The 21,199-nt window shown below is 45.9% G+C and overlaps 1 protein-coding gene across 3 annotated transcripts in view; it reads right to left on the bottom strand.

The window, feature by feature from the left end:
• Positions 1–21,199, bottom strand: part of ptprt (protein tyrosine phosphatase receptor type T) — a 1,564,838-nt gene that overhangs the window by 252,476 nt on the left and 1,291,163 nt on the right. For all 3 annotated transcript variants that reach the window (XM_070896216.1, XM_070896215.1, XM_070896217.1), the window contains exon 13: positions 9,493–9,529. In XM_070896216.1, coding sequence (XP_070752317.1) covers positions 9,493–9,529 — 37 coding nt within the window. The remainder of the gene's footprint in view (positions 1–9,492; positions 9,530–21,199) is intronic.

Genomic DNA, 21,199 nt, shown 5'->3' on the forward strand with positions numbered 1-21,199 from the left:
TATTATTTATTGTTTTGCCCAGTTGACAATATTTGAGATGATGGGAACTGCATGGAGCCCACAGAGATTAGTATTAACTAGTCTGTCACCACTTTGTCCCTTATTCAAAGGTGAGCATATAACTGTTACCAGGAAGTTCTGACTGTAATAAGAATAATTCACCAGAATAGAATCTTTCTAACCATTTCATGATATAATTTATGAGAAGCAAGCACAATTGTGGGGTAACGTACTTTGAATGCAGAACAATTCAGCCTTTTATGTGTTTACCATGTAATGTCTTTAAAAAAGAACAACCTTTTAGTAGAAATGTCGAATTATAGCACATACCTGCACTGCTGAGGAAACCTAACCTTTCCACTCGGGTAGAAGGCCCGATTCTTGCTTTGCTGGCAGCAATTACAGGATTCAGATAGTGAGTGCGAGCACTTAAACAACAGGAATCAGCATCCTTTTCATTCCTAGTAGCTGTTTGAGAGAGGACATTAATTCTCCAAGCTGCTACCTGCCAAGTACTGCTTTGTACTCAGCCAATACTGGAGTTGAGAATTCAGATCGGCTCCCAACCTGCTTCGAGAAATGAACAGGATGCAAATGGCTGTTTGTGCAGTCACTCATTGACTGAACTTCCGTCATGGTTGATGCTAGGTAAGCAGGAACAAGGGTATGTGTTAGAGCTGAAATAGGAGGTCTCCTTGGAGTCTAGCACAAAGGTGTTTTTTTGCATTTCTCCTTATAGATAACAATTTTTTTTTAAACTCTAAAAGGAAAATATAAACGATAACAGTACTTTGCATTCAAAGCACATACCCCTTCAGAATAGTAAAGAATCCTTGTTGAGTGCAAGAAGTACTGTTAGAGGCTTTCTCAGTGATATGGTAGGTAAATGTACTATTTGAATAAGGGTACCAGATTCAATCTCCTGCCTGTATCCTCAGCTGCTCTTATCCGATATGGGCTGGACACATGCTTTAATTTGCATCAGAGTTCCTGAGCTACAAAGAGCAATGAAAAGAAAATGATCAGGCCAAGCTTCTTCCCATGGTTGCTACTGGAAAAAGTGCAAATATGTAAACAACAAGTGAAGGCACAGTCAGGCTTGGATGTGAAGGACCCCTTGGTTGAATACTCTGTTGATAATCCTGTCTATCCTCATGCTTGAAGTGAGGAACCGGACAACTGCCACCTAAGACTTCTTAAAGGATAAGGGGATAAGGGGTTATGGGGAGCGGGCGGGGAAGTGGAGCTGAGTCCATGATCAGATCCGCCATGATCTTATTGAATGGCGGAGCAGGCTCGAGGGGCCGTATGGCCTACGCCTGTTTCTATTTCTTATGTTCTTATATTCTTATGCAAGACATTATTGTCCAGAATGAACCATCAGTTTATGGAGAGGGTACAGGGGGGGTGGGTGGAGGAAGGTACAAAATTTCAGTGAAAATGTGCTTCGAGTAATACCACTGTTTCTGGTGGAGTGTTCCGATCTAACAATCCTCTACATACAAAGAAAATCACTAAATCTCTCCCTTCATTCTTTTGGTAATGATCTTACATTTGTTATTTACTGACTCATTGACCAGTGGAAATTATTTTTCTTGATTTACCTTATCAAAGCCTCATAATTCTGAACACTTCTATAACTTTTTCTCTTAAACTTCTTTGTTGTAATAAAAGGTGTCCCAGTTTCTCTCATCTCCCCTCATAACTAAGCTCCTGGCATCATCTTCACACATCTCTTCTGAACCCTCTCCATGGCTTTTAAACCTTTCCTGAAGGCACCCAAGACAAAATGGAAGTGAAATTGATCGCTGTCAGTAGTGAATTGGCAACTATCAATGAAAATGGAAAAAAAATGGATGCGATGTAAAATGGGCTGCGGATTTGCTGTCTGTGCTTTTGAGACTAAAATTAAAAAGTATCTTTGGAGCATTATTGAAGATACCCAAATTTACCATCTTGGGGTTAATTAGTCATGTTAAGTAGCACTATACAAATCAGCTCCAAGATGACCTTTTTGAAACAAGTAATCAGGAAGGCAAATGGAATGTTGGTCTTTGTTGCAAGGGGGATGGAGTATAAAAGTAGGGAAGTCTTGCTACAATTGTACAGGGCGTTGGTGAGACCACACCTAGGGCTAGAAATTCCACATTTAAGAATAGCATTGTTTTTTGGTGCTATTTGCGAATAACGGCTGATTTCTTATGCCGAATTAGCGCCAAAAAAAGCCTAAGTTTCGCCAAAAATTTTTAACATTTTGGCGTAGTGTTAAAATACCACCGTTTTTAAAGATGGTGATAAATGTTCTCATTTTAAAAATAACGGCTGTTCTGCACATACCCAGATGCTGGTGAATGGGTTGGGGGGGGGGGGGGTGGGAGGGGTGTGGTTGGGGGGAGTCAAACTGGAGTATTGGGATTTAGTGCTGGTGTGGAAACTGATCAGCAGAGTTACATGCCTCAGGGTGTGAAACACAACAATGACATGCCTCAATCAGTTTAAAAATGCAACCACACAGAAAACGTAGTACACAAACCTGTTCATGACTCTACTGGGCACTTATTTACAATTACATTTAACAACCCTGGAGATCCTTCAAAAAAGTCGGCGTGCTAGCCGGCAGGATCATTCCCTCGACCGGACACATCAGCCCGGTATTAGGAAAATAAGAACAGGATTAGGCCATTCAGCCCCTCAAGTCTGTTCTCCCATTCAATTAGATCATGGCAATCTGTATCTCAACTCTATTTACCCGCCTTGGTTCCCTATCCCTTAATACCCTTACTTACAAAAATCTATCAATCTCAGTTTTTAAATTTTCAATTGACCTAGCTTCAACAGCTTCTTTGGGGAGACAGTGCCCGATTCCACTACCCTTTGTGTGAAGAAGTGTTTCCTCACATCATCCCTGAATCCTAGCTTTAATCTTGAGGTTGTGCCTCCTTGTTCTAGACTCCCACACCAGAGGAAATAGTTTCTCTCTATCTACCCTATCAAATTCTTTAATGATCTTAACCACCTTAATTAGAAAGAAAGAAAAGTTGCATTTATATAGCGCCTTTCACGACCACCAGATGTCACAAAAGTGCTCTACAGCCAATGAAATAGCTTTTGAAGTGTAGTCACTGTTGTAATGTAGGAAACATGGTGGCCACTTGCACACAGCAAGCTCCCACAAACAGCAATGTGATATTGACCAGATAGTCTGTTTTAGTGATGTTCATTGAGGGATAAATATTGGCCAGGACACCGGGGATAACTGTCCTGCTCTTCTTCGAAATAGTGCCTTAAGATCTTTTGTGTCCACCTGAGAGGGCAGACAGGACCTCGATTTGACATTTCATCTGAAAGATGGCACCTCTGACAGTGCAGCACTCCCTCGGTACTGCGCTGGAGGGCCAGCCTAGATTTGCGTGCTCTAGTCCCTGAAGTGGGACTTGAACCCACAACCTTCTGACTCAGAGGGTGCTATCCACTGAGCCATGATTGACACTCATTAGTATTCTATACTGGGCCCAGGGGCAGCACGGGCCAGCCCACACTGCGATATGCGTGTGCACTAGATCCGTGCAGCAAAGCTGGTCTCCAGTCGCCTTGGTTAATGCTTGCCACTGGATAAAGACCTAGCTCTGTCAAGCCCGTGTGGTGGCTGGTGTGCAACAGCCACCACACGTTAAAAAAATTCACGTACAGGCATCTTCCACCCTTTAACATGTAGTTCGGGACCTGGACTATTGGGTCCTTCATTGAAATACCTGTGAACTCATCCCTTTTTGGTGTGGAAGCAAGTCATCCTCGATTCAAGGGACCATCTATGATGATACTCAAGAGAATACAAGCCTTGTCTATGCAACCTGTCCTCATAATGTAACCCTTTTTGCCCCGGTAGCATTGTGGTGAATCAGTGCTGTGCCCCCTCCAAGGACAATATACCCTTCCTGAGATGCGGTGTCCAGAGTTGAATGCAGTACAGCAGGTGTGGCCTAACTAAACAACTGTAGCATAACTTCACCCTTTTGTCTTCCAAATCTCTTGAGATAAAGGCTCGCATTCTATTAGCCTTTTAAATTATTTTTCGTACCTGTCCGCCAGCTTTTAGTGATTTATGTACGTCGACCTTTAAATCTCTCTGCTCCTCCTCAGTTCCTAGCTTCTCACTATTTAGAAAATACTCTGATCAGTCTTTCTTAGGCCCAAAGTGGATGACCTCACACTTTCTTACATTGAACTCCATCTGCTGCAGTTTTGCCCAGTCACTTAATTTATCAATGTCCCTTTGCAACTTTCTGCTCCTATCTACATGATGGACTGTGCCACCTAACTTAGTGTCACCAGCAAACTTGGACATACGGCTTTTATTCCTTAATCTAAGTCATTAATAAATATAGTGAAAAGCTGAGGCCCGAGTACAGAGCCCTGGGGGACACCACTAGTGTCACACCCTGCCAATTGGAGTACATACCCATTATTTCTACTCTCTGTTTCCTATCTCCAAACTAATTTCCTATCCATGTCAATAGGTTGCCTCCAATTCCATGCGCTCTCATTTTTGCTAACAGTCTCTTGTATGAAACCTTATCAAATACCTTCTGAAAGTCAATATAAATAACATCAATAGACAGTGACTTATCGACCATGTTAGTAACGTCCTCAAAACATTCAACTAGATTAGTTGGACATAAGCTATCCTGTGCAAATCCATGCAGGTTCCCACTGATCAGTTCATATTTGTCCAAGTGCTCAGTCACTCTGTCCATTATACAGTGTAACAGATTCCCCACAGCAGACTAATAGATCTATAATGTTCTGGTTTCACATTCCCATTTTTCTTAAACCCTTCTTAAATAATGGAATGACATTGGCAATTTTCTAAACGACCTAGCAAGTGGAAAATCCATCTTGGGGCTCCCCCCCCCACTGGAATTTGAAGGGTCAAAACAAAGAGCGTGGAACCGATCCCAAATTCCTGGTCCTCTAGGTGGAAATGGGAATTGGGGGAAAACTCTCCACTGGCTGGAGTCATATCTAGCACAAAGGAAGATGGTTGTGGTTGTTGGAGGTCAATCATGACAGCCCCAGGACATCGCTGCAGGAGTTCCTCAGGGCGGTGTCCTAGGCCCAACTTCAGTTGCTTCATCAATGACTCCCTCCATTTTAAGGTCAGAAGTGAAGATGTTCAATAATGGTTGCACAGTGTTTAATTCCATTTGCAACTCCTTAGATAATGCCCGCATGCAGCAAGACCTGGACGACATTCACGCTTGGGCTGATAAGTGGCAAGAAATATTCATGCGACACAAGTGCCGGGCAATGACCATCTCCAACAAGCGAGAGTCTAACCATCACCCCTTGATAGTCAGTGGCATTACAATTGCCGAAAACCCCACCATCAACATTCCGGGGGTCACCATTGACCAGAAACATAACTGGAACAGCCACATAAATACCGTGGCAACACGAGTAGGTCAGAGGCTGGGTATTCTGTGGCATGTGTCTCACCTCCTGACTCCTCCATGCCTTTCCACTGTCTACAAGGCACGAGTACTCTCCACTTGCCTGGATGAGTGCAACTCCAACAACACTCAAGAAGCTCGACACCATCCAGGACAAAGCAGCCTGCTTGATTGGCACCCCTTGAACAATCACTCCCTCCACCCCAGCGCACCGTGGCTGCAGTGTATACCATCTACAAGATGCACTGCACCAACTTGCCAAGGCTTCTTCGGCAGCACCTCCCAAACCCATGACCTCTACCACCTAGAAGGACAGGGCAGCAGGCGCATGAGAGCCCCATCACCTGCAAGTTCCCCTCCAAGTTACAGACCATCCTGACTTGGAAATATATCGCCGTTCCTTCATCGTTGCTGGGTCAAAGTCCTGGAACTCCCTCCCTAACAGCACTGTGGAAGTACCTTCCCCAGGCGGACTGCAGCGTTTAAAAAAGTGGCTCACCACCATCTTCTCAAGGGCAATTAGGGACGGGAAATAAGTGCTGGCCTTGCCAGCAACGCCCACATCACGGAACAAATAAAACAAAAAATGAGGCTTCGTAGTCTCTCCAGCCCCCAGAATGGTGAGGCCCCTTGAAGTATATCTATAATTATTACTATTGTTTCGTTCATTTCTGGCTGTATGGTTTTTGTTTGTTTACCCATATTTTCTAAATGCCAGCTCTTCATGTTGCTTTAAATGTTTAATTTTGTTTTGAGTTTTATAGTAAACATTAGCAAATTCATTACTCTGTCAGTCAGAAACCTACTTACTACTAATTGAGTTTTTATTATATATAAATCAGTACATTTTAGTCAAATTTCATGGTCTTCCACAATTAGAAAAACCAAACTTCATGTAAAAGGCTAACTATAAATTTTGTCATTTAAATGAAGAAGGAAATGGAATATGTAGTGCACATGAATAAACTCATGTTTCTTGGGTGGGGGCTGTTTAACTCAGCTGGAGGGGCTCCAGATGAGATAATCACCATAAAGAGGGATCCCACCACTGCCCGGGCAGGGAAACGCAGACACCTGCTGCAACACAAGAAGAGAAGAGATCGTTTAAAGATTGCAGCAGAGTCCTGAAGATCAGGGAGTACAAATTGCCCCCCACCTGGGTGCTCCCACCCCGTTTCGATGGTTTTTACCGCAGCTGCGGTTCAGGTCGACTCTTTTCGCAAAATTGCGCTCTTTGGGGTTTTTTTTTGCTTTGATCTGGAAGTCGGTCATAATGGGGGCAGTGACTGCACCTGAGGGTAAAAACGCGGTGGTGACAGCAGCTGAATGGCTGAAGTTGGGGGCAGGTGTCGAGTCACTGCGACGATGATGTCATCATAGCGCCATGTCACCACGGCTCTCCCCTTCACTTAAAAGGAGACAGCCTCTGCGATTTTAAAACTTCGGGCCACTGGGCCACCAGGAAGGGTTTTGGCCAGGCCAGCGGCCTGGCACCCAAGAGGGGGTGCCAGGTTGCCTGTTAGCGATCCGGCCGAACCCGGGGGCATAATTGTCGGGCCGACCTGGCAGTCGACCGACAAAAAAAAATATGTCGGCAGTGGCAGTGCGCCCTCCCCTTTAAGGGAAGCCACACCACAGCTGGAGAAGGCCACAGCCTCATTGGACCACCGGGTGAAAGCTTGTTCTGGCACCACCGGGCGGGCCAAAGATGTCCCTGTCGGGGGGTTAGATCAGCGGTGCGCACAGTGGTGACGTGCAGACTGCGGATTGGCAGCAGTGGAGCGGTAAGGGAGGGATCAGGGCATCGCCGGGAAAACTCGGGAGGGAAATTGGGCTATCAGCGGCCATTCCATCAAAAGTTGCCGGCCACTCCACTCTGCAGCGGAGGAAAGGGGCAATTCTGGCCCCCTGAAGGTTGAATTTTGTTTGTGCCCTGGATTGAGGTAAAACAGGTGTGTTTTGGGGATCTGAGGAGATGGACAGATACCTATCGGGTCTAGTAAAGGCCCCAAGATGCAGGAGGGAGCAGATAATTGATCTTGGAAAGTATCAAGTACTTTCCAGAGATGGCCTTGCAGCTCTTTTGCATAAAATGGCAACAGAAACTTTCCATCCTCGAATACATCATCGTCTTTTGAGATGAGGTACATCAGTGAGGGCCTGGCATCTGAATCAACATTTGGTCTGCATGAAATTCTTTGACCAACAGGACACACATTTATACTGCCATAACATTAAATGTGAAGAGGCATTCATTTCATCCACACATGCACATTATGTTTAGCTGTTTCTTTAAAAATGCCATGAATTGAATGGGTAGATTTTATGATTTTCTGCTGTCGTTGCAGAGCTTTATGCGATGGAAGCACATATTAAGAATGTCATTAAAATTAATGGACAGGAAAGCGTTGCAGAGATGCTGACGTCCATATCTGAATCCCCAAAATGCATGGAGCTCTGCCCCCGTAATTTGTAAAGTCTACCCATCATTAAATTTCGAAAGGCTTACAAATGGATTTTTGTACATCATTTATTAGCCAAACGATATTGATCAGTTAAATTGTCACCTTCTGTAGCGAGTGGCTCCTGTAGGGTACAGTTCCATAGATGTTGGCAGCATGCTGGTACCTCACATGAGTTGCCATTATTCACCCATGAGCCGAGATGATGAGTGTTGCCAGGCTATTGAATCTGTGGGTGTCACAGTGAAGCCCAATTCTGCCCTCACCCAATATCCACACACTAGCACTTTCCAGTGAGGTTACTTGCCAGGTTTTCCCCCTCCCCCTACCCCTCCCCAACTTCATACTTCAGGGAGGTTGAGGCCTAATTGTATTGCTCTGACCACTCAGATAATTTGGTACTGGGAAGGGATTGAACCTGGCATCTCCTTGATCTCAATGTCTCACTAACTTACCATCCAGTACATTTATCCACTGAGGCATTCGCAGAGCCTGCAACTGTAGGTCAAAATACTTCCTTTAACACAAAACATTCGCTAAACCTAAAAGAATGCAAATTACTTTGCAGATAACATTTTAAAACAACAGTTTGCATAGGGTTGGAGAGGAATTAACATTTCTGACTGGAGAGGAGATAATCACCTGCACTTGGGATGACAAGTATGTACGGTGTAGTTATCTGTATCCTACCTATTACCGTTAAGACAAAGGAAAGTTCCAGGTCAGCATGCATAAGAAAAAAAAAGAAAGAAGCAAGTCGACCAAGAAAAATATCCTTTGATAATATCTCACAGCCCCCATTCTATAAAATAAAACTGGAAGCCCCAAGAGAAATTAATAATTACTTCAGATTAAAGTTTTAATGATACCTCTGCCTCTAATTTTAATTTCAAAAGAATAGATTATGATAGTTGGATTTAATGCAAATGTGGGCTCTGTTACTTTGCCTTCAATTTGCTTAAGAAAGTGTCAATACAGTGTTCCATGCCGAAAGAGAGACAAGTGACATTCACAAAACGGGCACAATTTGAATAATCTGTGCAGTGGAAAAAGAATAGAGGCATGTAAAAAATGACCCGAGCAAAGAAATGGTAGCTGAATACTACTGAATAGGTTTCTATTTGCATTTCACTTCATTTAATGCAACCATTATGATAATGAAACCTACAAAGTAAAATGGGCTAAATGTTCGGAAATGAATAGTAAACATCTGGATGCAGGCTTTTCAATTTCCAGACAACTTCAACTAAAGATGCTAAATCATGCAAGGAATGACAATACAATGAGAGTGTAATGTAACACTGCAGTAATTCAGTGTAATACAAACAGTTATATATAGATATATAAACTGTACGATCCATCAATGTTGAAGACAACAGGCAATGTAATCACAAAATAAACTCATGCAGGATACAGGCATGCCATTTTAGCAACCAATTTAATCAAGCACTGATTGAGAGTTTCTCTCTCCGCATGTCCTTCAAACAGATAGAAAGACATTTTTTTTTCTTATGTGTGATGCTGGTTATTGGGCTTGAACAATGCAAGGGGACAAAAAGAAAAGAAAGGAATTTTCATACCTTTTGTTGCCAGTCTTAAACAGCTGATTTTGGTCTCCTATGAGAAATGAGAAGAAGATGTGTCATTGTTATACCAACACAATCAGCTCGATTAATTTACTCTAACTGATTGGTGGAGCTATACAGACCCAATATTGCTTGTCATTTTGTAAACCAGCTTTGTCCACATTGATAGATTACCCCGCATTAATCCGTGAGTAGGATGGCACGTGACCTACTCATGGACCTCTGTCAGTTCTTGGTTTGACCATAAAGAGGTGTGTGGAATAGTGTGTGATGGCTCAGCCTTTGATTTTCTCACCCTTCTTCTTTTGGACGTACCTCATCAATGACTGCACCATCAGGCTACCTCTAGTGACTAAGGGCCCAAGTTTCCACATGATTTGCGCCTGATTTTTAGGAGCAACTGGTGGAGAACGGACTATCTTAGAAATCGCAATTCTCCACATTTTTTTTCTGCAGTCGAGTCAGGTAGAACAGTTCTACTTTGGAACAGAATTTTTTCTTCAAAAGAGGGCGTGTCCGGCCACTGACGCCTGATTTGAAAGTTTCCATAGTGAAAACGTACTCCAAACTAAAGTAGAATGGAGCAAGTGAAGATTTTTGTAGAACTGAAAAAACCTGTTCTACACATTAAAAAATCAGGCGCAGGTTACAAATTAGGCGTCCAGAACGAGGTGGGGGGGGGGAAGGGAAGTCATTAAATTCTACAATAAATCCTTATTTATACTTATACAAATATTATACAAATAAATCTAACCTGAATAAACATTTATAAGCAAAGAAAAGATTAAATAAACCATCTTTCTACCTGTGTGAAAGTGCTTCAGGCAGGCCTTTCGGGACCGAAGGCTGAACGGGCCGGCCCGAGACTTCGGGCAGGGCCCGTCCCCAGCACCAGATTTACAGGTAGGTGGCGTTGGGTTGGGTCGGTTCGGGGAGGTTTGGTTCAGGAGAGGGAGGGAGGGAGAGGGAGAGAGTGGGGGGAGGGAGAGAGGGGGGGGGGAGGGAGAGAGAGGGGGGGGAGGGAGGGAGGGAGAGAAGAGGGGGGAGGTAGGGAGAGGGAGGGAGAGGGAGAGAGAGGGGAGAGAGAGGGAGAGAGAGGGAGAGAGAGGGAGAGGGAGGGAGGGAGGTCAGGTCAGATCCAGTCCGGGAGCGGGAGTCGGGTCGGGTCCAGTGGGGGGGGGGGTCGGGTCCAGTGGGGGGGGGTCGGGTCGGGTCGGGGGGCGGGAGCGCGGGTCGGGTCGGGTCCAGTTGGGGGGGGGGGTGGGGAGCGGGAACAGGAGCGCGGGTCGGGTCGGGTCGGGTCCAATCGGGGGGGGGGGGCGGAGCGGGAACAGGAGCGCGGGTCGGGTCGGGTCCAGTCGGGGAGGCGGGGAGCGGGAACAGGAGCGCGGGTCGGGTTGGGTCCAGTCGGGGGGGGGAGCGGGTGTCGGGTCTGGTCCGGAGGCAGGGGGGGGCGGGAAGCGGGAGTCGAGTCGGGTCGGGGGGGGGAGGGAAGCAGGAGCTGGCCGTGGGAGGAGCCTTATTCATGCAGTCCTAGTGAGGCCATTCGGCCAGGGCTAGGGGCTGCGTGCTTCGCGCCCCTCCCACACAGTTCGGCCCCTGGAGCTACTGCACTTGCGTGCCCACTGTAGCGCGCATGTGCAGAGGTCCCGGCATTGTTTTCAGCGCAGGGACCTGGCTCCGCCCCCTACAGCTCCTGCTGCGCTGCGCCGAGGGCCAGAGGACCTACGGAGAATACGGAGGATTTTTTTAGGCGCACTTTGTGGCGCGAAAAACGGGCGTCCAGGTCAGGACTGCGCCGTTCTAGGCGTGTGTGGAAACTTGGGCCCTATATCTTAGTGGAAATATTGTTGTCCTATTACAGCCATATTTTTGATGACTTTTGTTCATTAAGGTGAGGAGTTCAAGGCCTGGAGTTTCCGCAAGGTTGCGTTGTTTCTTTCAGCGCAATTCGTCCAAAATCTGCAAATTAGCGCAAAAAGTCAAGGAATTTCAAGCGCAAATCATGTCCAGCTGAAATCGAGTTTCCGTGATCTTTTGCACTGGTTTAAGAAACACTGCGCTAGAAGCTGGCCCCACCCATAAAACTGGCCACGTGGCCAAGGTCTCGTTAATTACCACAGCGAGGTTCCGCTAATTGTGCCTGTTTGCGGCCTTTGAGGAGGCTCTTAAAATTAAGCTTATTTTAGGCGCAAAGACACTAATAGGCACCTTTTAAAAGCTTGTAAATTTTTAACAAATATTTAATTGACGAAAGAACTGACTACACGAAGTACACTAATTAAACTAGTAAATGGTTCTGTATAATTTTTTTAAAGTTATTTTCAGTTATTTAAGATCAGGTTACTCACAGGTGGGGGACTAGTCATTCTTATTAAAAATGCTTATTCTTTGTGATAAACCCATTTTCAGCAGTATTAAAAAAATGTCACCAAGTTACCACTCTTAAATATATCAAGGAATATTTTATAATGCAAGATAAAATTACAATCTAAAACGCTGCCTGATTGTGCTGAATCATGGTAGAGTTTACGTTTGGCTATATGCAAATGGGTTTGAGCGGAAACTTTGAGCCTGAATTGCCAATTGCACCCAAAACGGAAACTCTACCCCGAGGTTGGCATCACCTAACTACGTTTTGATCTATCTTGTCTTTGTGCACACTCTTTACAATTTTGGTAGTATCCTGTTTCTCAGTTAAAAATGCTGCCGATACATTAAACACATTAAACACAGCATCAAGTAATTCAGATGAGGTACTGTGTTGCCAATGTGAAGTTCCCTCCAAACTCAGTAGTCGACTGACACTTAAAACAAGGGAAAGGCCTGATGAATGTGTTAGGAGCCGAATGCTCATTGAAGGACTCCTTTACAAAATTAATCAAGCATAAGCAAGGCAGCCTCAGAATTGTTCAGTGGTTCCCAGGGATGCCAACAGAAGTTAGGTTTATTTTTTAATTAAAAAAAAAATGTCTGTGGAGCCAGGAGCAGCAGAAGTGTTTCCACCGACTCCACAGTCCTGGCGATCGCCACCCACCCCTCCCGCCCCGGCTCCCACCCCTACCTAGTGGAACTTACCTGAGGGTCGTTGACGGCGTGCAAGTGGCCCAAATTTTAATCCTGCAGAAGGGTGAGCTGCCGGTGAAGCCTCGGACCAATTTGTTCGAACCCAGACTTATTTCTACCCTGCAGTCTTTGACTGAAACTGTGTGGTGCTAATTGACATGCCAAGTGGTTGACTGTAAACAGAACCTTTGTTTGCAACTCTAATTTATCCCATGTATTTCTCAGTAGGGCAGACACTCATCAAACTATAAAAAAATGCTCTTGCACACTTAAAAGTAGATGAAAATTCCCATGTCCTCCTTTTCCTCAGCTTAGGATTTCCCTCCACTCTGGTTGACAAGGCCCTTGAGCGAGCCCGTCCCATTTCTCACACAACTGCTCTCATCCCTCTCCTCCCTCCCAGTTAATACCCATTGTTAGCATCAAAGCATTTCCAGATGGGGTTTTATATTGCCAATGTGAAATTCTCTCCCCATCATCATCATCATCATCATAGGCAGTCCCTCGGAATCGAGGAAGACTTGCTTTCACTCTTAGAATGAGTCCTTCGGTGACTGAACAGTCCAATACGAGAACCACAGTCCCTGCCACAGGTGGGACAGACAGCCGTTGAGGGAAAGGGTGGGTGGGACTGGTTTGCCGCACGCTCTTTCCGCTGCCTGCGCTTGATTTCTGCATGCTCTCGGTGATGAGACTCGAGGTGCTCAGTGCCCTCCCGGATACACTTCCTCCACTTAGGGCAGTCTATGGCCAGAGCCTCCCAGATGTCGGTGGGAATGTCGCACTTTTTCAGGGATGCTTTGAGGGTGTCCCTGTAACGTTTCCTCTGCCCATCTTTGGCTCGTTTGCCGTGAAGGAGTTCCGAGTAGAGCGCTTGGTTTGGGAGTCCCATGTCTGGCATGCGAACTATGTGGCCTGCCCAGCAGAGCTGATCAAGTGTGGTCAGTGATTCAGTGCAGGGGATGTTGGCCTGGTCGAGAATGCTAATGTTGGTGCATCTATCCTCCCATGGGATTTGTAGGATCTTGCGGAAGCATCGTTGGTGGCATTTCTCCAACGACTTGAGGTGTCTATTGTACATGGTCCATGTCTCTGAGCCATACAGGAGGGTGGGTATTACGACACCTCTGTAGACCATGAGCTTGGTGGCAGTTTTGAGGGCCTGGTCTTCAAACACTCTTTTCCTCAGGTGGCCGAAGGCTGCACTGGAGACGGTGTTGGATCTCGTCGTCAATGTCTGCTCTTGTTGATAAGAGGCTTTCGAGGTATGGGAAATGGTCCACGTTGTCCAGGGCCGCGCCGTGGATCTTGATGACTGGGGGGCAGTTCTGTGCGGCGAGGACAGGCTGGACAGGGCTTTTGTCTTACGGATGTTTAGCGTAAGGCCCATGCTTTCGTATACCTCAGTAAATATGTCGACTATGTCCTGGAGTTCTGTATGTGCGCAGACGCAGGTGTCATCCACGTACTGTAGCTCGACGACAGAGGTTGGGGTGGTCTTGGTCCTGACCTGGAGACGGCGAAGGTTGAACAAGTTCCCACTAGTTCTGTAGTTTAGTTCCACTCCAGCGGGGAGCTTTTTGACTGTGAGGTGGAGCATGGCAGCGAGGAAAACTGAGAAAAGATTGGGGCGATGACGCAGCCCTGTTTGACCCCATTCCGGACGTGGATTGGGTCTGTAATGGATCCGTTGGTAAGGGTCACGGCCTGCATGTCATCGTGGATCAGGTGGAGTATGGTGACGAACTTTTGGGGGCATCTGAAATGAAGGAAGACGCTCCATAGACCCTCGCGGTTGACAGTGTCAAAGGCCTTTGTAAGGTCGAAGAAGGCCATGTATAAGGGCTGGTGCTGTTCCCTGCAATTTTCCTACAGCTGTTGCGCTGCAAAGATCATGTCCGTTGTGCCCCGCAGGGGACAAAATCTGCACTGTGACTCCGGGAGGAGCTCCTCAGCCACAGGGAGAAGACGGTTGAAGAGGACTCTAGGAGCGACTTTCCCAGAGACTGATAACAGGGAGATTCCTCTGCAGTTGCCACAGTCGGACTTGTCCCCTTTTTTAAAGATGGTCACGATCACCGCATCTGTGAGATTTCCCGGCATGCTCTCCTCCCTCCAGATAAGAAAGATGAGGTCATGTATTCACGCCAACAGTGCCTCTCCGCCATACTTCGCACCCTCCCCACCCAGCATTTAACAGACACTTAAAACAGGGGTAAGGCCTCTTGACTATGTTAATTAAGAACTTAACACTCATTGATAGGGTTTATCTTATTCTCACCTTCTATTCCACCGGTCTCCACATTCAACGGATCATCCGCCTCCATTTCTTCCACCTCCAGCGCGATTCCACCACCAAACATTATCCCCTCCCCTCCCTTCCCCTTTAAGAATTCATAAGGGACTGTTACCTCCGTGAAAACCTGGTTCAGTCTTCAATCACTCCCAACACCCACTGCCCTTCCCGTGCAAGCGTAGGAGATGCAACACCTGCCCTTTCAGCTCCTCCCTTCCCATTATTCTCAGCCTCAAATACTCCTTCCAGGTGAAACAGCGATTTACATGTACTTCTTTCAATTTATACTTGCTGCTCGTGATGTGGTCTCCTCTACATTAGGGAGACCAAACACAAATTGGGCAGTAGCTTTGCTGAATGCCTCCACAAGTCTGACCCAGAGCTTCTTGTCGCTTGTCATTATGGGCTCAAGTTTCGGCCTGAGTTGCTCCTATTTTTTAGTTTAGAATTGCATTTCTCAGCATTTAGTTTGCTCCAGTTCTAGTTAGTTAGAATAGTTTCATTTTAGAACAGATTTTTTTTTTCAAAAGGGGGCGTGTCCAGCCACTTAAGCCTGTTACTGCAAGTTTAGTCAGTGAAAACTTACTCCAAACTAACTTAGGATGGAGTAAGTGTAGATTTTCGTACGCTCAGAAAAACCTTGCCTACACTTTATAAATTAGGCGTAGGGAACGAGAGAAGGAAGGGAAGTTTACAAGCATTAAACACTTCACTTTTACAAATAAAGAGTCATCATCAATAATAAAAGATAAATTAATCAATAAATCAACCAATAAATCAATCAAAAAAAAAAAATCAAAAAAAAATAATAACAAAATCAATCAATAAATAAAAAATTAAGTTTATACGCACCTACTGCAGCACCGGGAGCCCTCCAACAGCATGCTGGGATGGGCACGGCCACCGCAGACGCCCGCACCAAGAAGCCGGGCTGCCGCGGAGGACTTCAGGCAGGGACTGCCCCCAGCGAGATGCCGAGCTGGCAGACCCCGCTGCCGCCGACAACGCCACTTCGGGCGGTGCCCCCACCCAGGAGATGCAGTGCCACCGCCGAGGACTTCGGGCGGGGCCCGCCCCCAGCGAGATGCCGGGCGGGCGGGCCCCGCCGGCGACGAGGTAAGATGTATCAGGCCACTCAGCCCGGGATAGGGGCGACGTCCCTTCAGCCAGGGATAGGGTCGTCACCCGGAGACAGGGCGCGCTGGGAGGGCAAGGAGCTACTGTACACGCGCGCAGCCCCCACTGCGTACGCGCACAGCTGCCGGCACTGTTTTCGGCGCTGGGCCGTAGCTCCGCCCCCCCAGCAACTCCTGCTGCGCCGCGCCGAGCTGGAAACGGGCCGACAGATATCGGAGAATCACGAGGTAAGTATGCGGCGCAATTTCTGTTCTACAAATTAGGCGGGTCTCTCCGATGTGCGTCGTTCTAGCGGGGGTCCGACACTTGAGCCCTTTAATTCTCCGTCCCACTCCCATGCCGACCGCTCAGTGCTCAGCCTCCTACACTGTTCTAGTAAAGTTCAACGGAAGATCGAGGAACAGCACCTCATCTTTCGATCAGGCATTTACGGCCGTCTGGACTCAACATCGAGTTCAACAATTTCAGATCATGCCCACTGCACCTATTTTTTGGACAGCAGCTGTTGGTAATGGTTCTGCTTTTGCCATTTTCACCTCCTCTAGACCCATCTTTAGTTTCTTTACTTGTCCTATTTCACCTTTTGCCTTGCACCATCATCCCTTTTGTCATTTAATCTCCCCTGCCTTCCACCCTATCACAGACCTCCCCTCCCCTCCCCGCCCCCGCCCCACCCCCCACCCAACACCATCCTCGTTCCTTGCATCTGTACTTGCTTAAAACCTGTTACAGCTCTTGCTTTTGCCAGTTCGGATGGAAGGTCACCAACCTGAAATGTTAACTCGGTTTCTCTCTCCGTAGATGCTGCCTGACCTGCTGAATATTTTCAGCATTTTCTTCAGATTTCCAGCAACCGCAGTATTTTGCTTTTGTGAACATTTCAGATAATGCTATTACTTACAGTCCAAAAATAATTATGCATGAAATGCTGACGTGATATAAGATGTTCATGCAAACTGAATTGGAGTTTCTACAACTTGCTGCCTTTTTTAATTGTTGATATAAATTGTCAAATTTTGAGGAAATAATGAACATAATTTATAATCGTTCATTAATTTTATAATTCATTTGCTGGAGAAAGAAAACTAGTAGAAAGGAAGAAAATAAAAAAGAGGAAAAGTGGAATTCAATTAATTGACATGACCTACACCATCTGCTCTTTCTCAGAACCGAAATACCTCCATCCTGCTCAGTTGAAAGCTAGTCAAATGAATATATAATTATAAGCTGTCAAGGTGACTTTTACACACTGCACTTTACTATCAACAGTATTAAGGTAAGTCTCTAATTGTTTAATTATTATTACAAATGCCTCATGTCACACCTGCTTGCCTATTTTATAACTGTATTCTCCAAATTAAGTGATTAAAATTATATACTGGCAGCTTTGCACCCCGATTGTTCCGAAGCCGAGAGGATTTGCTAATTGTTCAGCTTTGTACAAAACATCTTCTTCTTTGTCACAAGATGTCATTTAATAGAACATACTATTCAGGAGATGTACCTATCTTGCATTTTTTTTAAATATGTGGCATTGCAAACTAGAATTTAATTATATAGGATGAAAAAGCTATTTTGTTGTAATTTAAGATAAGCTTGAATTTAACTTTACAAGCTGTAGCATCGAATTGAGGGCTAAATGTTGGATTCCATCATGCAAGTGCTCAAATATTTATCAGGATGTTACAAACCAGATTTCAGTCACACAAAAACAAGCAACTTTGCTCAATAGTGACAATTTTCAGAGATAATGGGGAAGGCATTGGGAAGATTATGAAAGATGCCGCAACTATATTATTACTTTTCCTCTAGGTTGTAGTTGATTTCCATGTTGTTTTGCAGCACTGGGGCAATAGGGCAGTGTTATATATGTATACTTGTATTTACTCTGTACAGCCACCACAGGCCAGGCACAGAAAACTGTGCCGATGCTCTCAGTAGGCTGTTATTGCCCACCACGGGGGTGGAAATGGCGCAGCCCACAGATCTAGCCATGGTAATGGAAGCATTTAAACGTGAGCAATCACCTGTCACTGCCTGGCAGATCAAAATCTGGACAAGCCAGGACCCCTTATTATCTCTAGTCAAAAGCTGTGTGCTCCACGGGAGCTGGTCCAGTGTCCCAGTGGAAATGTAGGAAGCGATAAAGCCGTTCCAGCGGTGCAAAGATGAAATGTCTTTACAGGCAGACTGCCTTCTGTGGGGCAATCGAGTAGTGGTCCCCAAGAAGGGCAGAGACACCTTCATCAATGATCTCCACAGTACCCACCAGGCATTGTAATGATGAATGCGATAGCCAGATCCCACGTGTGGTGGCCCGGTATCAATGCGGACATAGAGTCCTGCGTTCACAGATGTAATACATGCTCGCAGTTAAGCAATGTACCCAGGGAGGCGCCGTTAAGTTTATGGTCCTGGCCCTCCAAACTGTGGTCTAGGGTACACGTCGACTATGCAGGCCCATTCTTGGGTAAAATGTTCCTTGTGGTTGTAGACGCGTACTCCAAGTGGATTGAATGTGAGATAATGTCAGCTAGCACGTCCGCTGCCACTACTGAAAGCCTGCAGGCCATGTTTGCCACACACGGCTTACCCGATGTCCTGGTGAGCGACAACAGGCCATGTTTTACCAGTGCTGAGTTCAAAGAATTCATGACCTGTAATGGGATCAAATATGTCACATCTGCCCCGTTTAAACCAGCGTCCAATGGTCAGGCAGAGAGAGCAGTGCAAACCATCAAGCAAGGCTTGAAGAGGGTAACTGAAGGCTCACTGCAGACTCGCCTATCCCGAGTCCTGCTTAGCTACCGCTCGAGACCCCACTCACTCACTGGGATCCCACCTGCTGAACTGCTCATGAAGAGACTACTTAAGACAAGGCTCTCATTAGTTCACCCTGATCTATATGAACAGGTAGAGAGCAGGCAGCTTCAACAAAGTGCATACCATGATAGCGCAAATGTGTCACACGAGATTGAAATCAATGATCCTGTATTTGTGTTAAATTATGGACAAGGTCCCAAGTGGCTTCCCGGCACTGTCATGGCCAAAGAGGGGAGCAGGGTGTTTCAAGTCAAACTTTCAAATGGACTCATTCACCGGAAACACTTGGACCAAATCAAACTCAGATTCACGGACTATCCTGAGCAACCCACCTTGGACTCTACCTTTTTTGATGCCCCAACATACACACCAATGGCAACCGGCACCACGGTTGACTACGAAGCAGAACCCATCATCCACAGCAGCCCAGCAGGGCCCAACACACCAGGCAGCCCAACAAGGCCAGCTACACAGCAGCCCAGCGAGGGCCCAAGAAATGATTCAACAACACCAGCTTTCACACTGAGATGATCAACCAGGGCAAGAAGGGCCCCAGATCGACTCACATTGTAAATAGTTACACTACTGACTTTGGGGGGGGAAGTGTTGTTACATATGTATACTTGTATTTACTCTGTACAGCCACCAGAGGGCTCATCCCCTGGAGTCCCAAGGGATTCCATAATCCCTTGGGAGCACAGGTATTTAAGGAGGCTTCACAGGTTGGAGAGGCACTCTGGAGAGCTGCAATAAAAGACTGTCACACTTCACTTTAAGCTCACAATGTTCAGTCTGACTCTTTCTCCATACACAACAGGCACCACAATACCTGTAAGCAGCTATATTGCTCATCTAATGGCCAGCATTCTCAGCAAGCTGCATGACTACCAGTTACACAGTTTTTCCATTTCAAAGTCAATGCTTTGCCAGCTTGATTCCTGGTTCTGTTTGCAAAGCAACATGTATGGAAATCAGAGAGTATACAGAGACTTATCCAATTTGTAAGATAAATAATATTAGTGAATAAACAATAAAAATAATAACTTTTATCTATAGAGTGCACTTAACGTAGTGAAACGTCCCAAGGCACTTCATAACAGTGTTACAAGAAAAAAACAGATACATTTGACACCGAACCATAAAAGAAGAAATTCAGGCAGATGACCAATAGCCTATTTAAAGAGGTAGGTTTTAAGGAGCGTATTAAAGGAGAAAAGAGGGGTAGAGAGCCATAGAGGTTTATGGAGGGAGTTCCAGAGCTTAGGGCCCAGGCAGCTGAAGGTACGGCCACCGATGGTTGAGCAGTTATAATCAGGGATGTTCAAGAGGGTAGACATCTAGTGGAGTTGTAAGGCTGAAAAGCTTACAGAGATAGGGAGGGGCAAGCCTATGGAGTGATTTGTAAACAAGGATGAGAATTTTGAAATTGAGGCGTTGTTTAACCGGGAATCAATGTAGATCAGAAAGCAAAGGGATGATGGGTGATCGTGATTTTGTGCGAGTTAGGACACAAGCTGCTGAGTTTTGGATGACCTCAAGTTTACGTAGTGTAGAATGTGGGAGGCCAGCCAGGAGTGAGTTGGAGTAGTCAAGTCTAGAGGTAACAAATACATGAATGAGGGTTTCAGCAGCAGAAGAACGGAGGCAGGGGTATAGACGGGTAATGTTACAGACCTGGAAAAAAGCGGTTTTAGTGCTGCCACAGATATGTGGCTGGAATCTCATTTCAGGGTCAAATACGACACCTAGGTTGCGAACAGTCTTGTTCACCCTCAGATTGATGCTAGGGAGAGGGATGGAGTCAGTGGTTAGGGAACGCAGTTTGTGGCAGGGACCAAAGATAATGGCTTTGGTCTTCCCAAGAGTTAATTGGAGAAAATTTCTGCTCATCCAGTACTGGATGTCGGACAAGCAATTTGACAATTTAGATACCAAGCAGCGGTCGAGAGAAGTGGTGGAATTGTAGAGCTGGGTGTCATCAGTGTACATGGGCAGCATATAGATGAGAAATAAAAGGGGGCCAAGGACAGATCCTTGGGGGACACCACAGATAACGATGCAGGAGTGGGAAGAGAAGCCATTGCAGGAGATTTTCTGGCTATGATTAGATAGATAAGAATGGAACCAGGCGAGTGCATTCCCATCTAGCTGGACGATGGAGGAGGATGGAGTGGTCAACTGTGTCAAAGGCTGCAGACAGGTTCAGAAGGACGAGGAGGGATAGTTTACCTTTGTCACAGTCACAAAGGATGACATTTGTGACTTTGATGAGAACCGTTTTGGTACTGTAGCAGGGGCAAAAACCAGATTGAAGGGATTCAAACATTGAATTCATGGAAAGGTGATCACGGATTTGGGAGCCGAAAACCCGTTCAATAC

Source organism: Pristiophorus japonicus, chromosome 12, assembly GCF_044704955.1.
Source record: "Pristiophorus japonicus isolate sPriJap1 chromosome 12, sPriJap1.hap1, whole genome shotgun sequence".
NCBI classification, from domain to species: Eukaryota; Metazoa; Chordata; class Chondrichthyes; family Pristiophoridae; genus Pristiophorus; species Pristiophorus japonicus.